General features: G+C 38.0%; 1 protein-coding gene across 4 annotated transcripts in view; it reads right to left on the reverse strand.

Annotated features, from left to right (window-relative positions):
• NCAM2 (neural cell adhesion molecule 2) overlaps nucleotides 1-19011 on the reverse strand; it is a 530111-nt gene that overhangs the window by 140568 nt on the left and 370532 nt on the right. For all 4 annotated transcript variants that reach the window (XR_006279367.1, XM_038379539.2, XM_038379548.2 and 1 more), the window contains exon 10: nucleotides 1648-1835. Coding sequence is in view for 3 of the 4 variants with exons in the window: in XM_038379539.2 (XP_038235467.1) it covers nucleotides 1648-1835 (188 nt within the window). In the remaining variant the exon portion in view is untranslated. The remainder of the gene's footprint in view (nucleotides 1-1647; nucleotides 1836-19011) is intronic.

The following is a 19011-nucleotide window of genomic DNA, read 5'->3' on the forward strand; positions in this document are numbered from 1 at the left end:
CATTTTCTCTTACAGTCTCTTAAAATCTTGTTTGTATGATAGTAAGCAGATACTATCCTGCTCCCTATGAAATCAATGACAGGGTTTTCACTGACCTCAAGGGAAACATGATAAGGCCCACTGACAACTTAGAAGCACATGTGTCAACAGTAAGCACTGCATTGTATTTTATAGACTACACTGATTTGCTGAAATTACACAGGAAACTTTCCCACAATCTATTCAGCACTAAATTATCAAAGAATTAGAAACAAAGCAACTCATTAGGATTAGATTTAATGTAAAGATATATTAGCAATCAGATATAAAATACATTTGTTTTACTCACACAAATGGAAGATCTAAAACATTATGTCTTGTGTAATTTTATACACGTAATACTGAGAAATTATCCCTCCCCAGTAGTGATAATATTCTTTTTCACTTTTAGAGTACTTTTCATTCAAGGACACCAAAGCCCTTGATATATATTAATTAATTTACCTTCACAACACTCTTCTGAGGAAGACTCTCTCTGACGCTTCAGGAGCTGCCCTACTGAAACTATGAGCCAAATGTATGTTAAAACTTCCTAACTGTTTTCTACTGTCTTTATAACTTCAGTAGAATAACTAGATCAGATACCTATTTGAAATAATGTACATGTTAGCAGTGTTACTTCATTCCTTTCATTTTACATATTTTTGATGTATATTGTTGTAGTGCATTAGGATGCCAGTACATAACCTTTATTTCCATATTTACTAACTTCACTGGGGTCCATTTCCCTGATAAACCAGAACTGGAAATGGATTTAGGGAAAGGCATTCCCTCAAAAAGGCGGGAAACAGGACTGGGACTCCTAGTGTCTGGTACAGTGAGGAAACATCCCCTCTTCTCCACCTCCTCAACCCCCATATGAGAAGAGAGTGCTGGAGTCCAAGCAATGGGCTAGGGACCAGCTGTTGAGTGGGGAGGGGCTGACATCAGTCCTGCCCCAGGTGAAAATTATTAAGGAAGGAATCATGACCTGCACTGTATGAGTTATTGCAGGATAGTTCTCAGATGAGTTAAGTTAATAAAATTGTTGGGGCCTAATTAAATCACATCCTTGGCATTTTCTTTTTCCTCATGTGTGCCAGACAACATAGCTTGTTTCTGACTTATTGGGACTGGCTCTAAGAGAGAAGAAAGGACTTTAGTCTCTATACAACAGTCTTGTTATGGAGACTTACAACAAGAAAGACAATTAGTTTTGTATTGCATATACCTGTCTGCTTTGAGCTGGACTGAAATGGACAAAATCTTTTCATGCAGGCACTAAATCATTGATAATATCAATCTACTGAATCAGTTTTACTATTTTTTAAATCTTCATGTTTTATTTACTACTTTGCAAAAAACTCAGGTTATATTAATGTTCACTGAGAGTGGTGAACTGAAGGCAAGACAATTAATTAGAACCAAGGACTTCTTTCTAGCTGATCACAAGTAATATGGAGATAAATAGCTCATAAGATTTTTTTTCCCCCTGAAACTTCTTCATTACATCACAGAGCTGATCCGCAAATGTTTTATACAACCCCAGTAATAATTTCTGACCGGTGAAGAAATTAAATGACTCCACACTGATAAATGTAATGTGCTAATTTACATTTAAAGCCTTACCTCTAATATCAGCTTTCTTCCTGCACTGTAAGTCTTTAAATGGGTAGTATTTTTTGCCGGTAAAACCAATTTTCCTCTTCTCCAGTGAACTGAAGCTATAGGATTAGATAGTACTTCACAACTTATATTGATAGGATTGCCTTCCCAAGAATAATACAAGGTTTGATTTGACACAAATGTTGGAGCATCTGCAAAAAAGAGAGTATTAAACAAATATGTTATCTGCCTCTGTTTCCATAAAAAATGCAACACATTTTTATTCAAGTATATGCTATTGAGGTTATCATAGAAATTCGAATTTAGAAATGTGTCACTTAATAATGTGGACTGCTACAATGTCAATTCTCATCTATGAGTTTCTCACTTAGTCATCTTGGATAGTTCTTTGAAACCATCCCATCAATGTGCAGTGACAGTCAAAAAAGCTAACAGAATTTTAGGAACCAATAGAAAAGAAATAGATAATAAGACAGAAAATATCATAATGCCATTATATAAATCCATTGTATGCCCAGACCTTGAGTACTGTTGAATACTGTGTGCAGTTGTCCAGCTATACCAAAAGAAGGACAGGAGACACTTGATATGGATTTAATCAGGCTGCAACTTTATTATTAGATGTCTGGGACTACCTGGCAGAAAAAAGTGTACAGTGAACGTAAACCCTATTTGTTTTGTAATTAACTGGGAATGCGGCTTCCACCAGCTCCCCCTCTTTTTCCATCCAGGTCCCACCAGCAAATCCATTGTTGGGACCTTACCATCCACACCCCCTTGTAGGAGGGGTAAGGTGGGCTACAAGAAAGAGGGTTTGGCTCCATTCGATTCCAACCATAGGAGCCCAACCCCTCACCGTTTTGTTCATTTAACCAGCACCACCTTTTTAAGTCCTTTACCAGGCCATTTATCTGGTCACTGGATGCCTTCCCAATGGAGAACCAGGACTGGACATCCGCCCCACACTTACCAAGTAAGTTGTGACATATAGCCTACCACACTTTTGTGCTCAGTATAATAGGTCCTCCCTAATACCCGCTGCGGGGAAGGTGAAAAAAACCCACTCCACCGAAGCCAATATGGTGGTGAGGGGAAAAATTCCTTCCAGACCCCTTAAAAAGGAGTGACTACCACAATGTCCACAGCAGGTTCAAACCCACCTGATAATCACACCTTAAGGGGAGGGAGGGTGGGTGCTTGCCTGCTGCATGGAGAAAGAGGTTTCCAACGCCAGAGCTTGCATCTTTAAAGCCTTCCACGCATCTTCCAAGGGGGTGAGTCAGTGCTGCAAAGCAGACCAACATCACCTATTTGCAGCAGTTTCTGAACTCTGTTCTCTCCCTCTTTGCCCCACGCTTGCCATAAAGCACTACTGTCTTCCTCCAGCAAGCCTGGACAATGGCCCCCCTGCTTTTGGTGCAGGGAAGTCATTCAGGTTGTCCCATCTATATATCTATATCAAATAGATAGATAGATAAATTGATAGATATGAACTGGAAAAGATGAAGAGAACGGCAAAAAAAAAAGATCAGAGGGATGGAGCAGCTTCCATATGAGGAGAGATTAAAAGGACTGGGACTATTCGTTTTAGAAAAGAGACAACTAAGAGGGGATGTCATAGATGTCTATAAAATTATGAATGGTGTGGCAAATGTGAATAAGGAAGTCTTATTTACTTATTCCCACAACGTAAGAATCAGGGATCACCCAATGGAATTAATAGGCAGTGGGGTTAAAACAAACATAAGGAAGCAGTTCTTCACACCATGCACAGTCAACCTGTGGAATTCATTGCTAGGGGATGTTGTGAAGACCAAAATATAAGTGGCTAAGTGGCTTCAAAAAGAATTAGGTAAATTCTTGCAGGATAGGTCTAATTGTTATTAGTGAAGATGCATACCCATGCTCTAAGTGTCCCTAAACCACTGACTGCCAGAAGCTGGGACTGGATGACAGGTCATAGATCACTGGATAAATTGCCTTGTTCTGTTCATTCCCACTGAAGTATCTGGTACTGGCCACTGTCGGAACACAGGATACTTGGCTTGAAGGACCTTTGGTCTCACCCAGTATGACCATTCTTATGTTCATGATGGATTCTGGATCTCTTATTTTGGAAGAATTCTCTTCCGGTAATACTGTATTAGATGAGGCCCTAGTTAATCTCTTTAAAAGTATTTTACTTGTTACTGCTCTAAAAAACTCTATACCATATCATTTGAATCCTTCTGAGCTCTGACTTGACAAACTGCACATAACTACCTTGCTGCTAGTTTGTTGGAAGGAAGATATCAACATACTTATTTAGAGAAAAAAAAATACTAAAACTGGTTGCAGCTTTATTATGGCCAAGAAACGATGAACAATTAATGGCTAGTAACAAGAAGCCTATGAAAGCTAAATCTCAGAAATGCAACGGAGGGCCTGCCCTAGTCTCCAGACCTATAACCTGAAAGAAACTAAAGCCACGCCTGGTATAATAAAGTGCACCAGGGATCAACTGCCCAAATGTTTACGTATATTATGAAAGCAGACTAGTTGTTGTACTGACAGCATAAGCCCTCATCTCACATGGCAAAACTTTTTGGAATCCCTCTCTTACCTGTGGTCTAAAGAAGCTGACAAAGGGTACGTTATGACACAAAAAGAAAAATCCAAAGCATCACAAGAAAGCATCTGTAAAACCTTAGATTAGAGACAGTGACATGTATTACTCACTATCCACTCTATCCTGAATCCTGATGATTAGCATCCTTGTACTTAGTTAGGATGATTTTAATCCTAGTCCCTTAACAAAACCTTAAGGGAAGGGGCAGGACAAAAGAAGGCTGCATCGCTGCTGCATACATGCCTTTAAAATTGCCAGGCTAAGCAGGTGGGGAGTGTGCATGCCTACCTAGTTGCCATGCTGACCACCAATAGGGAATTGGCAGATTGTGATATGACCACTACAATCCTGTCTTCTCCCACTTAGGGCATGTCTACACTTGGAGCTGGGGGTGCGATTCCCAGCTCCTGAAGACATACTTGTGCTCACTCTCAAAGAGCTAATGCCCGAGAAACAGTATTGTAGCTACAGTAGCATGGGTATTGGTGAGTGATGGCATGGACTCGCCACCCCTGATTAAATATGTACAGGGTCCATGTATGCACAGCGTTTGTTCTTACATTGCTGTTTGCCACCACCTAACCAGTGATCCAATGACTGGAAGTTGAAGTTAGACAAATTCAGACTGGAAATTAGGGGTACAATTTTAAAAGAAATTAACTATTGTAACAGTTTATCAAGGGTTGTGGTGGCTTCATCATCACTAACAATTTTTAAATCAAGACTGGACTTTTTCTAAAAGATATGCTCTAGGAATTATTGTTGGGAAGTTCTAGGTTATGGAAAAAGGCAGACTAAATGAGCACAATGGTCTCTTCTGGACTTGGAATTTATGTTGCTGTGGCTATAATACTATTTTAGTGTACTAGTTGATGAGAGATAGAGTGAGTATATCTACACGAGCTGCTTCAATCACACCTCTTTCTCCAAGTATTGGTGCAATCTCAGTGTTCCTCAGGGCAAAACAGGCATCCAATAGCCCCCTAGCTGAATTAAAGGAAGCTGATGCATCCCTAGTCCATCTCCTGTTTCCGTAGATAATCCCTATCAATCTGAAGGGGGTTGGATGAATTTTAATCTCATTGTTGCTAGTCATTTTTTTAATCACACTCTTGTTAAATTTTAGGGGTTAATAAAAATTCAGTCTATTAATCAAAGTCACAATTAAGAATTTTTAGTCTTTTTCATTTTGGAAGAAAAAAGAACATATGTCCACTGAGAACATATTCTAGAAGCTGATCACATAGTAGTGCCATCTCTGGAATCTGAATGTCTGAAATTTGGCTTTGTTTATATATGTAAATGGTTGTTAGCTGGCTTATAGCCCAGTGGGCAATCTTACCTCTATTATATTCTGCTTTCCATTATATTCTGTTTTATTATATTCAGCAGTAATACAAGGAACCTACAGGCTTGTATCCTGTAAGACATTGGCTTCAGCAGTTAGCATGAGGCTTGATGCCTATGAACTTTGGCATAGATAAACTTAGATAATTCATAAATTTGGGGGAACTGGAAGTACAGCATAGGGGGATTTTTTTTCCATAATGAAAAATCCTGAGAGCATTAACTGACATCAGCTTCTAGAGATTCTGGATGAAACATCCGACTGCAAGAGTGCCATGGCAACAAATTGATATATATGATAATGGGGTGAAATTGTAAATACACTAACCTATAGAAGGAGGACACCTTAACATTGGTAAGGGGAGGAAATACAAATAAGGAAGGGAGGAGAAATTCCTATTAAATATGCATTAGACATGGTAATGTCAGTATAACATATTATAAAAGTGGCATCCCAGGGGAGCAGGGGAGAGAAATGTAGCCCTTGGGTGGGCCCCGAATGATGGCTACTGGTGAAGATGAGGAAGATGATGATGATGAGGAAAATAATGGCTAACATTTCAGGTTGTTCTGCAAGGGATGGTGTGCATATGGATGTTGAGATGTACTTTCTGTATTATCTCTTTCTACCTTACTGAGTTAGAGTGTGTGTGACTTTGCTAAATGTATGAATAAATTAATTATTGTAAATATAAAGGAGTTCCTATAGTGTGAGTGTTGCAGTTTTGCACATCAGGGTTCCTAACTATGCAATATTTTTTTAATAATACTGGGCCTGATCTTGGGACAAAAACCTGTCAACCCTCAAAGTGATAACAGGGATTTTTTATTCTTAATCTACAGATCAGGCTACAGCCTCTATAACTAACTGAATGAAAGAAGATGGTCTTGTGTTTACAACTGAACTGAGACCTATGAGCACTGGGTTCAGCGCTTCTCTCTGTCAAAGACTTCACATGTGACCTTCAGCAAGTCACTCACTTTCTCAGTTCCTGGTGCGTAAAATTGGACAATTAATATTCCTCTCCCCCATCCTTTTTCTGTTTAGATTTGGATTTCTATTTAGATTGTAAGACCTTTGGAGCAGGAATAGCCTTTTCCTATGTATATGTGCAGCACCTAGCACAACAGGACTCCAATCTTGACTGATGTCTCTAAACACTACAGTAATCCAATAAGTAATATTTGAGGATCCAATAGTACACTGTCATCCTATTGAAAAAGCAGAGATGGTATATCCATGTATCTTCAGCATGTGTACTTGAAGTCTCCTCCACAAGAGGGGAGCTAAATGTGGGTAAAATTAAATTGAAATCAACACTAAAATGTATTACACTATTAGAAAATGGTGGATCTGGAGGGGAAACTGTAAGTCTGTGAAAAGACTAAAATGATCAGTTTATATTTAAGGGGAGTGTAGGAGCTTTGAGACCAGAACAAATGCTGAAGTCTAGCCTTAGGAATGGTTTAAGTATTTGTTTTTTGAAATGCAAATCTACAAATTCCTTCCATATTTGCCTTTGTGAAAGAGCATCATCTTTTGGTATAATTCTGCTACTGTTACAGGTGTATATACTGGTCTTGATAGACATCACTGGGAGTTCTGAATGCAGTAGTCAAGGATGATATATTACTGAGAGTAAGCAAAGCTTTTCAGAAGTATTCAGCTTTTTCCTCTTCCAAAGGGCAGCAGCTGGATCTAATTTAATAAGGAGTGAAAGATATGTGTTCTCATGGCCATATTTGAGTTTTGTAGTATAAGCAGGAGCTCATCTTACTCTTCCAAAGGTTATAATACTGAGTAATTTAATCACACCTAGGTTCATGAAATACTTACATACTTAAGTCAGAGCTATGGAACTTGTATGTAACATCTAAAGGGCAGATTTTGGCCTGAAAGTACTTTTACATGAAGGATGAAATAGCAGAGGAGCTGCAGAATTTGATATTTCATATTAACAGAGCTTTGTGAATGGGAAAGCTTGCCATAGCATCTGCCTGCTTTATGATTAGATGTGTTCAGCACTCTTACAGCACTAAACCTGAGTGCTATGGTGACTGCTGGTATGATGGGCTGATTAGGGAGAATGGTCAGGAGGGTAACTGAAAAACTGGCACTCCCCCAGCAGGCAACTTTTGCATACCCCGAAATATATGTAAGAGTGACATTGCATACTAGAACCAAGAAAGTATGTGTGCACCATGTCACACCAAATCAATATGTGCCACAAAATGCAGCAATCCCAGCATGCATTTTAGATATGCAATTTCTATTCCATAGCACATAATTTCTCAAAATTACTTGATATTCCTGAATTAGTGGACATTAGAGTGGATGCAGAAGGTGGCAAGTTGTTCTGTCTGGTCAGCAGTAACTTTTCCACCTCAAGATCTGATTTTTGATAGTGATATAATCCAGGCTGGTTGTGTGCTGTTTCTAACTCACTTTTGATCAAATCACATCCCCTGAATGGGAGGTCTTATAAGGCAAATGAGGAGGTTGTGAATTTCTGTAGGTACACACATCTTGGAGAACAGAAGACTACCAAGGGAGACATCTATCAGCCTCTTAAAAACAAAGGCAAATCCAGGTTTCTGAGACCTACATTATTTATTCAATTATGTTTTTTAAAAATGGACTGAATCTTATGTTCAGGGCACATACACTCATGCTTAAGCTGTTATAAGAATAGGGTGCCATAGAGAATAGCAGAAAGAAATTACAAATAGGACCAAATGTCCCTCAAACAAAGTTGCTTCTGAAATCAACAGCTCAAAAACACTTGGCATTCTAAACAAAAAAAGGTCTCTCAGTTTTCCCAACCTCCCAGAAGCCCTGAAAAAAGGTCAACAGATCTGGGCTTTGGCAATGTGATGTGGGAATCCAATTCCAAAGTCCATGGCCCTTCATGGTAAATTCCGTGCTTTAAGACCCTTCACAAGCTCCTTCATTCTTACCAACCGGGAGGGACTAGTTGCAAATCTGAACTCATAGAGGATGGGTGAGGGTCCAGATGCCTGAAGAAGGGCAAACATAGTACCCGTCTTTAAAACTGGGAACAAAGAGGACCTAAGGAATTCTAGACCAGTCAGCTTAACTTCACTAGAAAGATACCTGAAGAAATTATTACAATCAATTTGTAAGCACCTAAAGGATATCATGATTATAAGGAATAACCAGCATTGATTTGTCAAGAACAAACTACACTAATTTCCTTCCTTGACAGGGTTACTGGCATAATGGGTAGAGGGGAAGCAATAAATGTGATATAACTTGATTATACTAAGGCTTTTGACACAATCCAACATGACATTCTCCCAAAGAAACTAGGGAAATGTGGTCTAGGAGAAATTACTATAAGGTAAGTGGCACAACCGGTTAAAAGATGATACTCAGAGAGTAATTATCAATGATTTACTGTCAAACTGGGAGGATGTATTTAGTGGCATCTCACAGGGATCAGTCCTGGGTCTGATACTATTCAACATTTTAATTAATGGATTTGATAATAAAGTGGTGAGTATGCATATTCAATTTGCAGATGATACCAAGCTGGGTGGGGTTTCTAGAACTTTGGAGAACAGGATTAGAATTCAAAATGACCATAACAAATTGGAGAATTGGTCTCAGTTCAATAAGATTAAATTCAGTAAAGATAACTGCACACTACTGCAGCTTGGAAGAAAAAAATCAAATGCACAACTACAAATGGGAATAATTGGCTAAGTGGTATCAGTGAAGAAAGGGATCTGGAAGTTATAATGGATCACAAATTGATGATGAGTCAACAATGGGATACAGTTGTAAAAAGGCTAATATTGTTCTGTGATGTATTAACAGGAGTGTCATACGTAAGACATGGGAGGTAATTGTTACTCTCTAGTCAGCATTGGTAGGGACTAAACTGGAATTAGTGTCCCCATTTCTGGGAGTCCTACTTTAGGAAAGATATGGACAAATTGGACAGAGTCCAGAGGAGAGCATCAAAAATGATTAAAAGTTTAGAAAATCTGACCTATGAGGAAAAGTTAACAAATCTGGGCAGGTTTAGTGTTGAGAAAAGTTAACTGAGGGAGGACCTAACAACATATTTGAAGGCTGTTAAGGGCTGCTATAATGAGGACTGTGATCAGTTGTTCTCTATGGAGCTAGGACAAGAAGTAATGGGCTTCAACTGCAGCAAGGGAGATTTAGGTTAGATATTAGGAAAAACTTTCTAGCTATGAGGGTAGTTAAGCTCCGGAACAGGTTTCCAAGGGAGGTTGTGGAATCCCCATTATTGAAAGATTTTAACAATAGGTTAGACAACACATGTCAGGGATGGTCTCAGTTTACTAGGTCCTGCCTTGGCACAAGAGATTGAACTTGATAACTCCTCAAGGTCTCTTCTAGCCCTACATTTCTGTGACTCTATGATTTAACTAGGGTATGGAATCATGAGAAGAGAGCAGTGATCTCTGAGTTAAGCAGGACCCAACCACTTAAGATCTTAAAAGACTATAACCAATACAATAAATTGCATCAGGAATTGAATAAAAATCTAGTGCAGATTGTAGAGCAGAAGATATACTATGCATTTTCTTCAGGAAATGCTCCTCAAATGGGGTCCCATATTCTGCAGAAGCTGAAGTTTCCCAGTGATGTTAAGGTTCATCCCAAAGGAAAGGGCATTACAACAGGACAGGGTGTCCAGGCTGAATCCCCACTCTGTCACTCCGAGTGCAGGAAGTGGGGGCCTGCAAGGATTTTAAAAATTAATACTGGCCACTCCAGGCTTGTATTAAACCCCCACGGTTACAGCTTTTCTCTGACTGTGGCTTGGTAAATGCTGCCACCACCCAAATGCAAAAAAACCCAAACAAACAAACAAAAAAAACCTTGGACCCAGGAAGGAGCACTTGGGAATTCCTCCTGTGAGATACCCTCAAGCCCTTTCACCCCCACTCCAGGGAAGAGCTGAGAAAGAAAACAAAGGAAATCAGATGTTGCCCCCATCTAATCATACAGCATCTGCACAAACCTCTTCGGCAGCCAAAAATCCAATCCTGTTCCTAAAAAAGGTACATTTTATTAAAAAGAAAAAGAAAGAAAATACATCTTAGGCTTTTTGCTAGATCTTAAAAGAAACAATTACAAAAATTAAGCACCTAAAATATCTTTCTTGGGGTTCAGCTTAAAGGTTACAAGCAAACAAAAGCATCTGGGGTTAGCACACAGGAGATCCACAAGCCAAAATTAGAAATAAACCTAATAGTGTTTAACTAAACATTCCCTATTCAAATTATTTCTTCTAGGTATGGAAGATACTTTTTCATACCTGGTTCAAACCTTACACAGTTTTTCTGCTTATAGCATTGCTGCTCCGTGTCCCTGCAGCCCAGAGAGAACAACAGACAAAGGGAAAGTTTTTTCCCAATTTTAAAAAGCTCTAACTTCTCATTTGCTCTTTTGGTCAGGTGCCCACTTCCTTTTCATTTACCTGTGGGCTTGTTAACCCTTTACAGCAAGAAGAGAACAGACCAAGAGGAATTTTACAGCTAACTGTATCAGTTATCACTGGGTGTCCATTAAAGGGAGCTACTCCCCTCCCCCTCTTCATGTATCACAGAGGGGATTACAGCAATCCTGTCTCAAGGTGAAATGGCAGTGACCACTGTGGCAAAATCCACATTCAGAACAAAATAATGTAGACACCTGAGTCAAGCACAGATTCATCTAAGTGGGACTAGATGTCACATGGAGAATATAACCCCTATAAGTTGCTTTTTTACAACAAAATTAAGGATCATATTACAATGGAAAAAGCCCTGGTGCATGTATGTGTGCTTTTGTATGGCCTGTATTGCCATTAATTGCTTATTGTATTGTATTATGTCCTGATGAAGTTAGCATCTGCCTCATAAAAATACACACAGTTTCTTACAGAATCATTGTATGTGTTTCAGAAAAATACAAATCATTAAAATAGAAGCATATTTTTGAAATTACTGAGGCTGGAGCATATAAACTATAAACTGCTGCAAGACCAAATCTGGTAAAAACTACAGTATTCTAGAAAACTGAGGAATAAGTTAAATGCCCCAAAATTCTGGTGACAAAGGAGAATACATATCAATTGAATAATAAAGCATATCCAAGTAGAAATTAATGGAAAGGCCTCCTCATAAGTAAATATCTCCTTAAGCAAACACAGAGATGATTAGAAAAGTTCAACTAATTGCTACATTTTCTTTGTTGAATATTTTACCTAAATTCATTATGCAGAATTTACAGAATACTTGAAATATACTAGTATTCAGAATACCTATTGTCTTGTCATACATAAAGAATAGTTCACAGATATATTAGAAAGTTAAAATCTTTGGAATACAGTTATGCACTTCTTATACAGGTATAACATGGATGCACTACAAACCAGAGATTAAGCAGATGTGCAACATAGGTTTCATCTGTGCCTGCCAGAAAATAGATCCAGAACTGACCTTAAATACATCACACCTTTTTAGACAAGATATGCTTCCCTAGACAGACAGTGAACTGGTTGCAAAGCAATGCAAGCACTGTCAGTAGAAAAGTAAAAATTGGACTTTTGTACTTTAAAATACAGATGATCCAGAACCTAAATTCCAAATCTGAATACACTGAACTTTGGTTAAGTTTAGATCGGGGCCAAGCTTAATGGCTGCCCATAACACTGTCACAGACCGAACCCCAAAACCTAAATGCAATCCCCAAGGACTCTGGGGAATGTTGGAAACAGATTAGCTTTCAACTTTGTGGATCTCTACTGAAAAGAGAGCCGTAGAAAAGCTACTATTGATAGTTACTACAGTTGGACTAAAAAAACATATAAATCTGAATGGTAAAATGAGGAGTATACTTTGGGAAGCAATTCAACGTACAGTGAACAAGAATACACAGCACAGCATAGTAAAGTCATGTAATTAAGCTAAAGTCACTGATTATACTAGGATCCTTTAATAAAACTATTTCAATCTTACAGTGACATTTTAGAAGTTCAGAATAAGGTGAAAAGTAAATTCATATTGTTCTTGTTCTTTTTAAATAGGAAAAAATAGTCTTAAGTCAGCATTGCAACTAGGAGAAGTTGATCAGCATAAATTATGTAGAGCAGAAAAGCCTTGGCTCAAATCTGTCTCCATACATTTGATTATCCCCATTAGGCTTAATGCCTCAGAAATCGCAAGGGGAGCACAGACTAATACATCACTTGTCACATCCAGAAGGTAATTCAATTAATGATTTCATAGATCCAACCCTAATGTATGTTCAGAGTCATATGCAGAATTGGATATGGCAAATTACCTGATTCAGCATGTGTGCTGAGGGACCTATAATAGCCAAGTGGTACACTGAATCACATTTTTGCTTGTTAATAGAAGACCAGAGGTTTTCAAACTTTTGACTATTTTTTTCCCAAGGAAAAAATATTCAGGACAGCAGGATGACACTGTAGATATAATGGACCAGATTTAGCCTAGGTTGATACTGGCTTTATGCCCAGGCAGCTACCCTGTGGAGTGGTAGAATTGGATTGCATTAACTATCCTCCTGACGACTGGAGGATAGATACTGTGACACCAATTTTTAAAAGAGGCTTCACAAATGATCCTGGTCATTATGGGTCAGTAAGCCAAACTTCAGTACCAAGCAAACTGGTTGAAACTACAGTAAAGAACAGAACTATCAGACACATAGATGAACATGATTTGTTGGGGGAAGAGTCAACACAGTTTTTGTAAAGGCAAATCATCCCTTACCAATCTATCAAAATTCTGTGAGGGGGTCAACAAGTGTGGGGACAAGGGAGATTCAGTGGATAGTGTACCTGGACTTTCAGAAAACTTTTAACATGGTAACTCAATAAAGGCTCCTAAGCAAAAAAAAAAAAAAAAAAAAAAGCAGTCCTGGGATAAGAAAGAAGCAGTCCTGGGATAAGAAAGAAAGATTCCCTCAAGGATCAGTAGCTGGTTAAAAAACAGGAAAGAAGGATGGGAATAAATGGTCAGTTTTCAGAATGGAAAGAGGTAAATAATGATGTTCCCCAGGCATCTCTATTAGGATCAGTACTGTTCAGCATATTCATAAGTGATGTGGAAAAAGAGGTAAACAGTGAGGTGTCAAAATTTGCAGATGACACAAAATTATTCAAGAAAGTTAAGTCCACAGCAGACTGTGAAGAGCTACAAAGGGATCTCACAAAACTGGGTAAGTGGGCAACAAAATGACAGATGAAATTCAGTGTTGATAAATGCAAAGTAATGCACATTGTGAAATATAATCCTAACCATACATCCCATATGTTGGCACCCAAATTAGCTGCTACCATTAAAGAAAGAGATCTCGGAGTCATTGTGGGTAGTTCTCTGAAATCACCCGCTCAATGTGCAGCTGCAGTCAAAAAAGCGAACAGAACGTTAGGAACAATTAGGAAAGGGATAGATAATAAGATAATAAATATCATTATGACCCTATATAAATCCATTGTTACACCCATACCTTTAATACTGTGTACAGTTCTGGTTGCCCCATCTAAAAAGTGTATATTAGATTTGGAAAAGATATAGAGAAGAGCACCAAAAATGATTAAGTCTATGGAATGCCTTCCATATGTTAAGAGATTAAAAAGAGTTGGCCTGTTCAGCTCAGAAAAGAGACAACTAAGGAGGGATATGATAGAGGTTTATAAAATCATGACTGGTGTGGAGAAAGTGAATAAGGAAGTCTTATTTACTCCTTCACATAACACAAGAACCAGGGGTCATGCAATGAAATTAATAGGCAATAGGTTTAAAACAAACAAAATCAAGTATTTCTTCATACAACACACAGTCAACCTGTGGAACTCATTGCCAGAGGATGCTGTGAAGGCCAAAATATAACTGGGTTTAAAAAAGAATTAGATAAGTTAATGGAGGACAGGTCCATCAATGGGTATTAATCAAGATGGTCAGGGATGCGACCCCAGTTCTCTGAGCGTCCCTAGTCTCTGACTACCAGAAGCTGGGAGTGGACAACACAGGATGTTTCATTCAATAATTGCCCAGTTCTGTTCATTTCCTTTGAAGCACCTGGCATTGGCCACTGTTGGAAGACAGGATAGTGGGCTAGATGGACCATTGGTCTGACCCAGTAAGTCCACTCTTATGGTTATAGAGCTCCTGGTCCTCCATAGTTACCAGAGAATAGTAGGATGTGTTGCACTGGGGATCACTAGAACTTGGAAGAGCAGAGGGAGTTCACAGACTTTTTCCTACAGACATTTAAGAGGTCTGCAGCCAGGGAAGGCACCTACTCTGCAATACTTCTAAACAGCTGCCTCCTATAACAACTCCTTTGCCCCTTCCTGAAAAAAATGAGACTTGCACAGTATGGGAAGGCTACATGCCACATGAAATAACAGCCTCTATCTTCTCTACTTTGTTCCCCTTCATACCTATTTTGTAAAGTGCAATATTTTGGGATCAACTACTTTTTCTATAAATTTAAGTGGAAAAGCCACTGGTTGACAAACTAGCCACCATCTTCCCTTCAGCATGAAATAGCATCAGTGATACCTGGATGACAGAGGTAAGACCTTGTAGTCTGAAACAGTCCTTTAATGCAACCAGAGCACTCACACAGAAACAGTGTTGCCAACTCCTGTGGATTTTATCTCCAGTCTAGAGATATTGGTGTGGTTTTGTTTTTGTTTTTTCTTGAAAGCTCCAGCACCAGGAATCAAAGTGAAATAAAACTGGAAATAAATATAAAACAAAAGAAAAAAACAATTTGGCTTGCAACTGTACATTCTGAATTACGTAGTTTGTTTTTTCTTTCAGATCATAGTATAATGTAGGTGTCCAGTCATTCCAAGGTGTGTCTTTTGAAACATGAAGGAGGGGTTGGAGAGGAGAGAGAAATTACAAAGAACTCAAGCATATTCAAAAGTAACAACTCTAAAGGTTATGTGCTGAATGTTCCACTTAAACATTCTGCATACTGCTATCGCTCATAGGTTCATTCTGTAGGTCACAAACTCCTCAGAAGCCCTCATCCACTGAGATGTCACAGCTGGAATCCTGATGGTGATGTCACACGTACCACTGAACCATACTAGATTTTCAAGCCTGCCTATAGTATTAAGGTACAGAAAATTCTACTTTTTTCTGCATATAATTCTGTAATGTTTCTCTTTGTTTTATTTTCAACAATAATGGGGAGCTGCGTGCCAATCAGTGGGTCATGTGTCATATGTAGATTCTTTGGATGGCCACAATTCAGTTGTTATGCTGGGCACAAATACAGTATGCAGAGAATGTAGCTATCATTGAGAACTGGCACATCTTCCAGCCTCCTTTGGCAGGGCGCCTTAGACTGGTGATGAAGCATCAGGAGCTAAAGGCCTAGAAAAGTATTGGTGAGGTACTAAACTAAGACTCTTTTAAAAATTATATGTTTTAGATGGTTGAGAAAGCCTTTAAAGAGTACAGGGAGGAATCAGAACTGAATGAAGATGAATGATTTCTCTCTTTACATGTTTAGAGAGCCATCTAAGGGGCATGTGGGAGGAACTAGTGTCAAATATCACAATTTTGCCCTCACTTACAAGGAATCTCACTCCTAGTAATCCAGGGCTTTCTCGTGGTTCTCCAGCAGGGCATGGCCATACTGAGTGAGAGCAGTCCCACAGCAACAGGAGACAATTCTCATTTGGACCATCATGTGCTTCCATTCTCTCTTGCAGTTGACTCAGTGCTCCTGATGATCTGTCCTGATCAGACCATGAGGTAGGGAATCTGACAAAGAAGATCTGATGCAGATACTTGTACTGCTTGTGGTACTGAAATCAGAGAACAATATGTCCCAGGCTTCTTTTAACCCTGTTTGCCAGGTGTATGATTGTGTATATAATACTATACATTCATGTGTGTCTCCATGGTTTATTTTTTGTTTTCTTATTTGTCTTCTCTCCATGAATCAAATTGCCCAAGATAGCTGTCTTGATACTTTCATAAAAGATTTGAAATGTGTAAAATTGTGAATATGATATGAAATAGTGGAAAATGTACAGTGACATATCACTGAAAAAAAATTACTATTTTTGCTTAGCTCCAAATACGGTCACACAACCACATGAGGTAGCTAAGTAGCATGTTCTGGCAACTCATAATATCATCTTAGAGAAAAATCTAAGAATTATGCATAAAAGAGTCAGATACCATAGTGAAAAGTGTGGTCTTAAAATTTGAACAGAACAAAGTATTTTAAATTAATATTTGTAACCATGGTATTTTCTAAAATGCAAAGGAAGACATATATGATGGGAAAATAGCTTTTCCTTTTTTCAAAGATTGTTTTACTGGATATTTTTATTACTTTATTAGCTGTTCTTTTACTGAAGCAAATTTAATATTTCCTAGAAGATGATACTTTAAAGTAGGTTAAATGAGCTAACTTCTACTTTCAGCTACACCAAGGCAACCTCAATGAAGTAACTGAGTTTGCACATATATAATAGAAAATAGAATTTGCTCCAATATTATTTACTATTAGTTTGTCACAGTGAGCATATTTGGGTCTGTGAGGGGAAACCTATCAGAATTAAATGCAATTTATTTTCTGATATTGAGGTTATATCTAATGTTTTATTTTAGGATTTCTAGGTAGTTTAAACTTAAACGTAAACCTAAACTTTAGCCTTAAACTTAAACCTGACACTTTTCAGTATCTCCAAAATGCTGATTCATTTAAAATAGCTAGTAATATTATATATATATATATGTGCAGTTCCATTTAATCCTGAAATCCGCAAACATCTATTTATTATACAGGATATTTCGGTAATGACTTTTAGTGTGTAAATTAATTTGATATTGACTTTGGGTAATAAGTATAATTTAAAATACATACTTTCAAATGGCTCAAAGTTTATTCTGGAACATTTTGAAATCTGACTGGTATCTAAAAGGCTGCTAGAATACAAAACTACTGCTCATTTAGTAGAATATAAATCCAAATGAGTTGATCTAAGATTTATTCTTCATAAATTCAAAGAGAACTCAGTCACATGTATTAATTTCTGACTCTTATGAAAAAGATTGTATTGCAATATTTAAAAGTATCACTCTGGTCAGCTGCATTTTAATATCATGAAAGGTAAGCATCACACACACACAGTTACAGTGACAAAGGAATGACCTGCAACACTCGTATTATATTTTTTAAAAAAGTATTAGATTATAATTATACCTTTGCACTTCAAATTTAAATTTTGCTATTTAAAGAGCAGCATCTCTTTAAATAGCCACCAACCAGGAGTTGGTTTTAGCCCATTAGATGTAACATTACTCCATAGAGTAGAACAACTTGCAAACTACTGTAAGGAAACAGGTCTTTTTGCTTAGAGAATACTGAATTTAAAAATAGCCTACTACCAGGCAGCACTGTTGGGGCAAACACACGAACAAGTAAATTTCATCTGGATGGAAACAGAATAGCAACTTAAACAAGTGTAGCTAAAATTAATGCTTTTTTTTAATCCTGCAAAACTATGTTCTTCTCGTAAAAAGAAAAAAAAAGTCACCACATTATTAAAACTACACTTTAAAATTACATTACGCTTGCGAGAAAAAACGAACAAAATCCATAACTAAAGTTCACATTTTAACCTTGTGCTTATATTTAAAGTATTGTCTTAGAACCCCACATGAGCTAGGACAGTGGTTACCAAACTTCGGGCTGTGGCCAGTGGACTGCGACTCAGTCCCGGGTGATCTCCTGGTGCAACTGCATTCTCCAGTCAAGTTCTTAGTAAATATTTAACTCCATGTGACTCATGTAATCTTGTTCAGTTTTATACACAACTGTGTTTTCCTTGTTTGAATGCCACATTTTGCTCTCAACGTTTTTTTAAAGTGTAGTTTTACTAAAACTGTTTGGTTTCAAAGATCTTGAGGCATTTCTCTGAGTGCATATTGCTAGGGATTTCTAAGATTAGAATTGTTTCCATTACAATGAAAAGGAAACATATACATTGTTTATTACAGTTTATATACAGTTTATATGTATGTAAAAATTAAAATTAACAATTTCCTTAATAAGTGTTAATAGTGGGCCACAGTGCCTGATGCAGCTGCACAGGTGGGCCTCAAGGAAAAAAAAATTGGGAACCCCTGAGCTAGGGAAGAGATAGCCCCATTTTACAGATGGGGAAATAGAAGAATGGAAAGGTTGAGCCACTTACTTCCCCAAGATCACACAAGGAGTCTGTGGCAGAATCAAGACATTTCTTGACACTCAGACCCACGCCTTAACCACAAGACCATCCTTTCTCTCCTTAGGAGTCTTGGAGTAGTGTTTTTTTAGATCCTATGTAATGTGCCCAATCCTTTCCTCATGCACCTAAAAC

Source organism: Dermochelys coriacea, chromosome 1, assembly GCF_009764565.3.
Source record: "Dermochelys coriacea isolate rDerCor1 chromosome 1, rDerCor1.pri.v4, whole genome shotgun sequence".
NCBI classification, from domain to species: Eukaryota; Metazoa; Chordata; order Testudines; family Dermochelyidae; genus Dermochelys; species Dermochelys coriacea.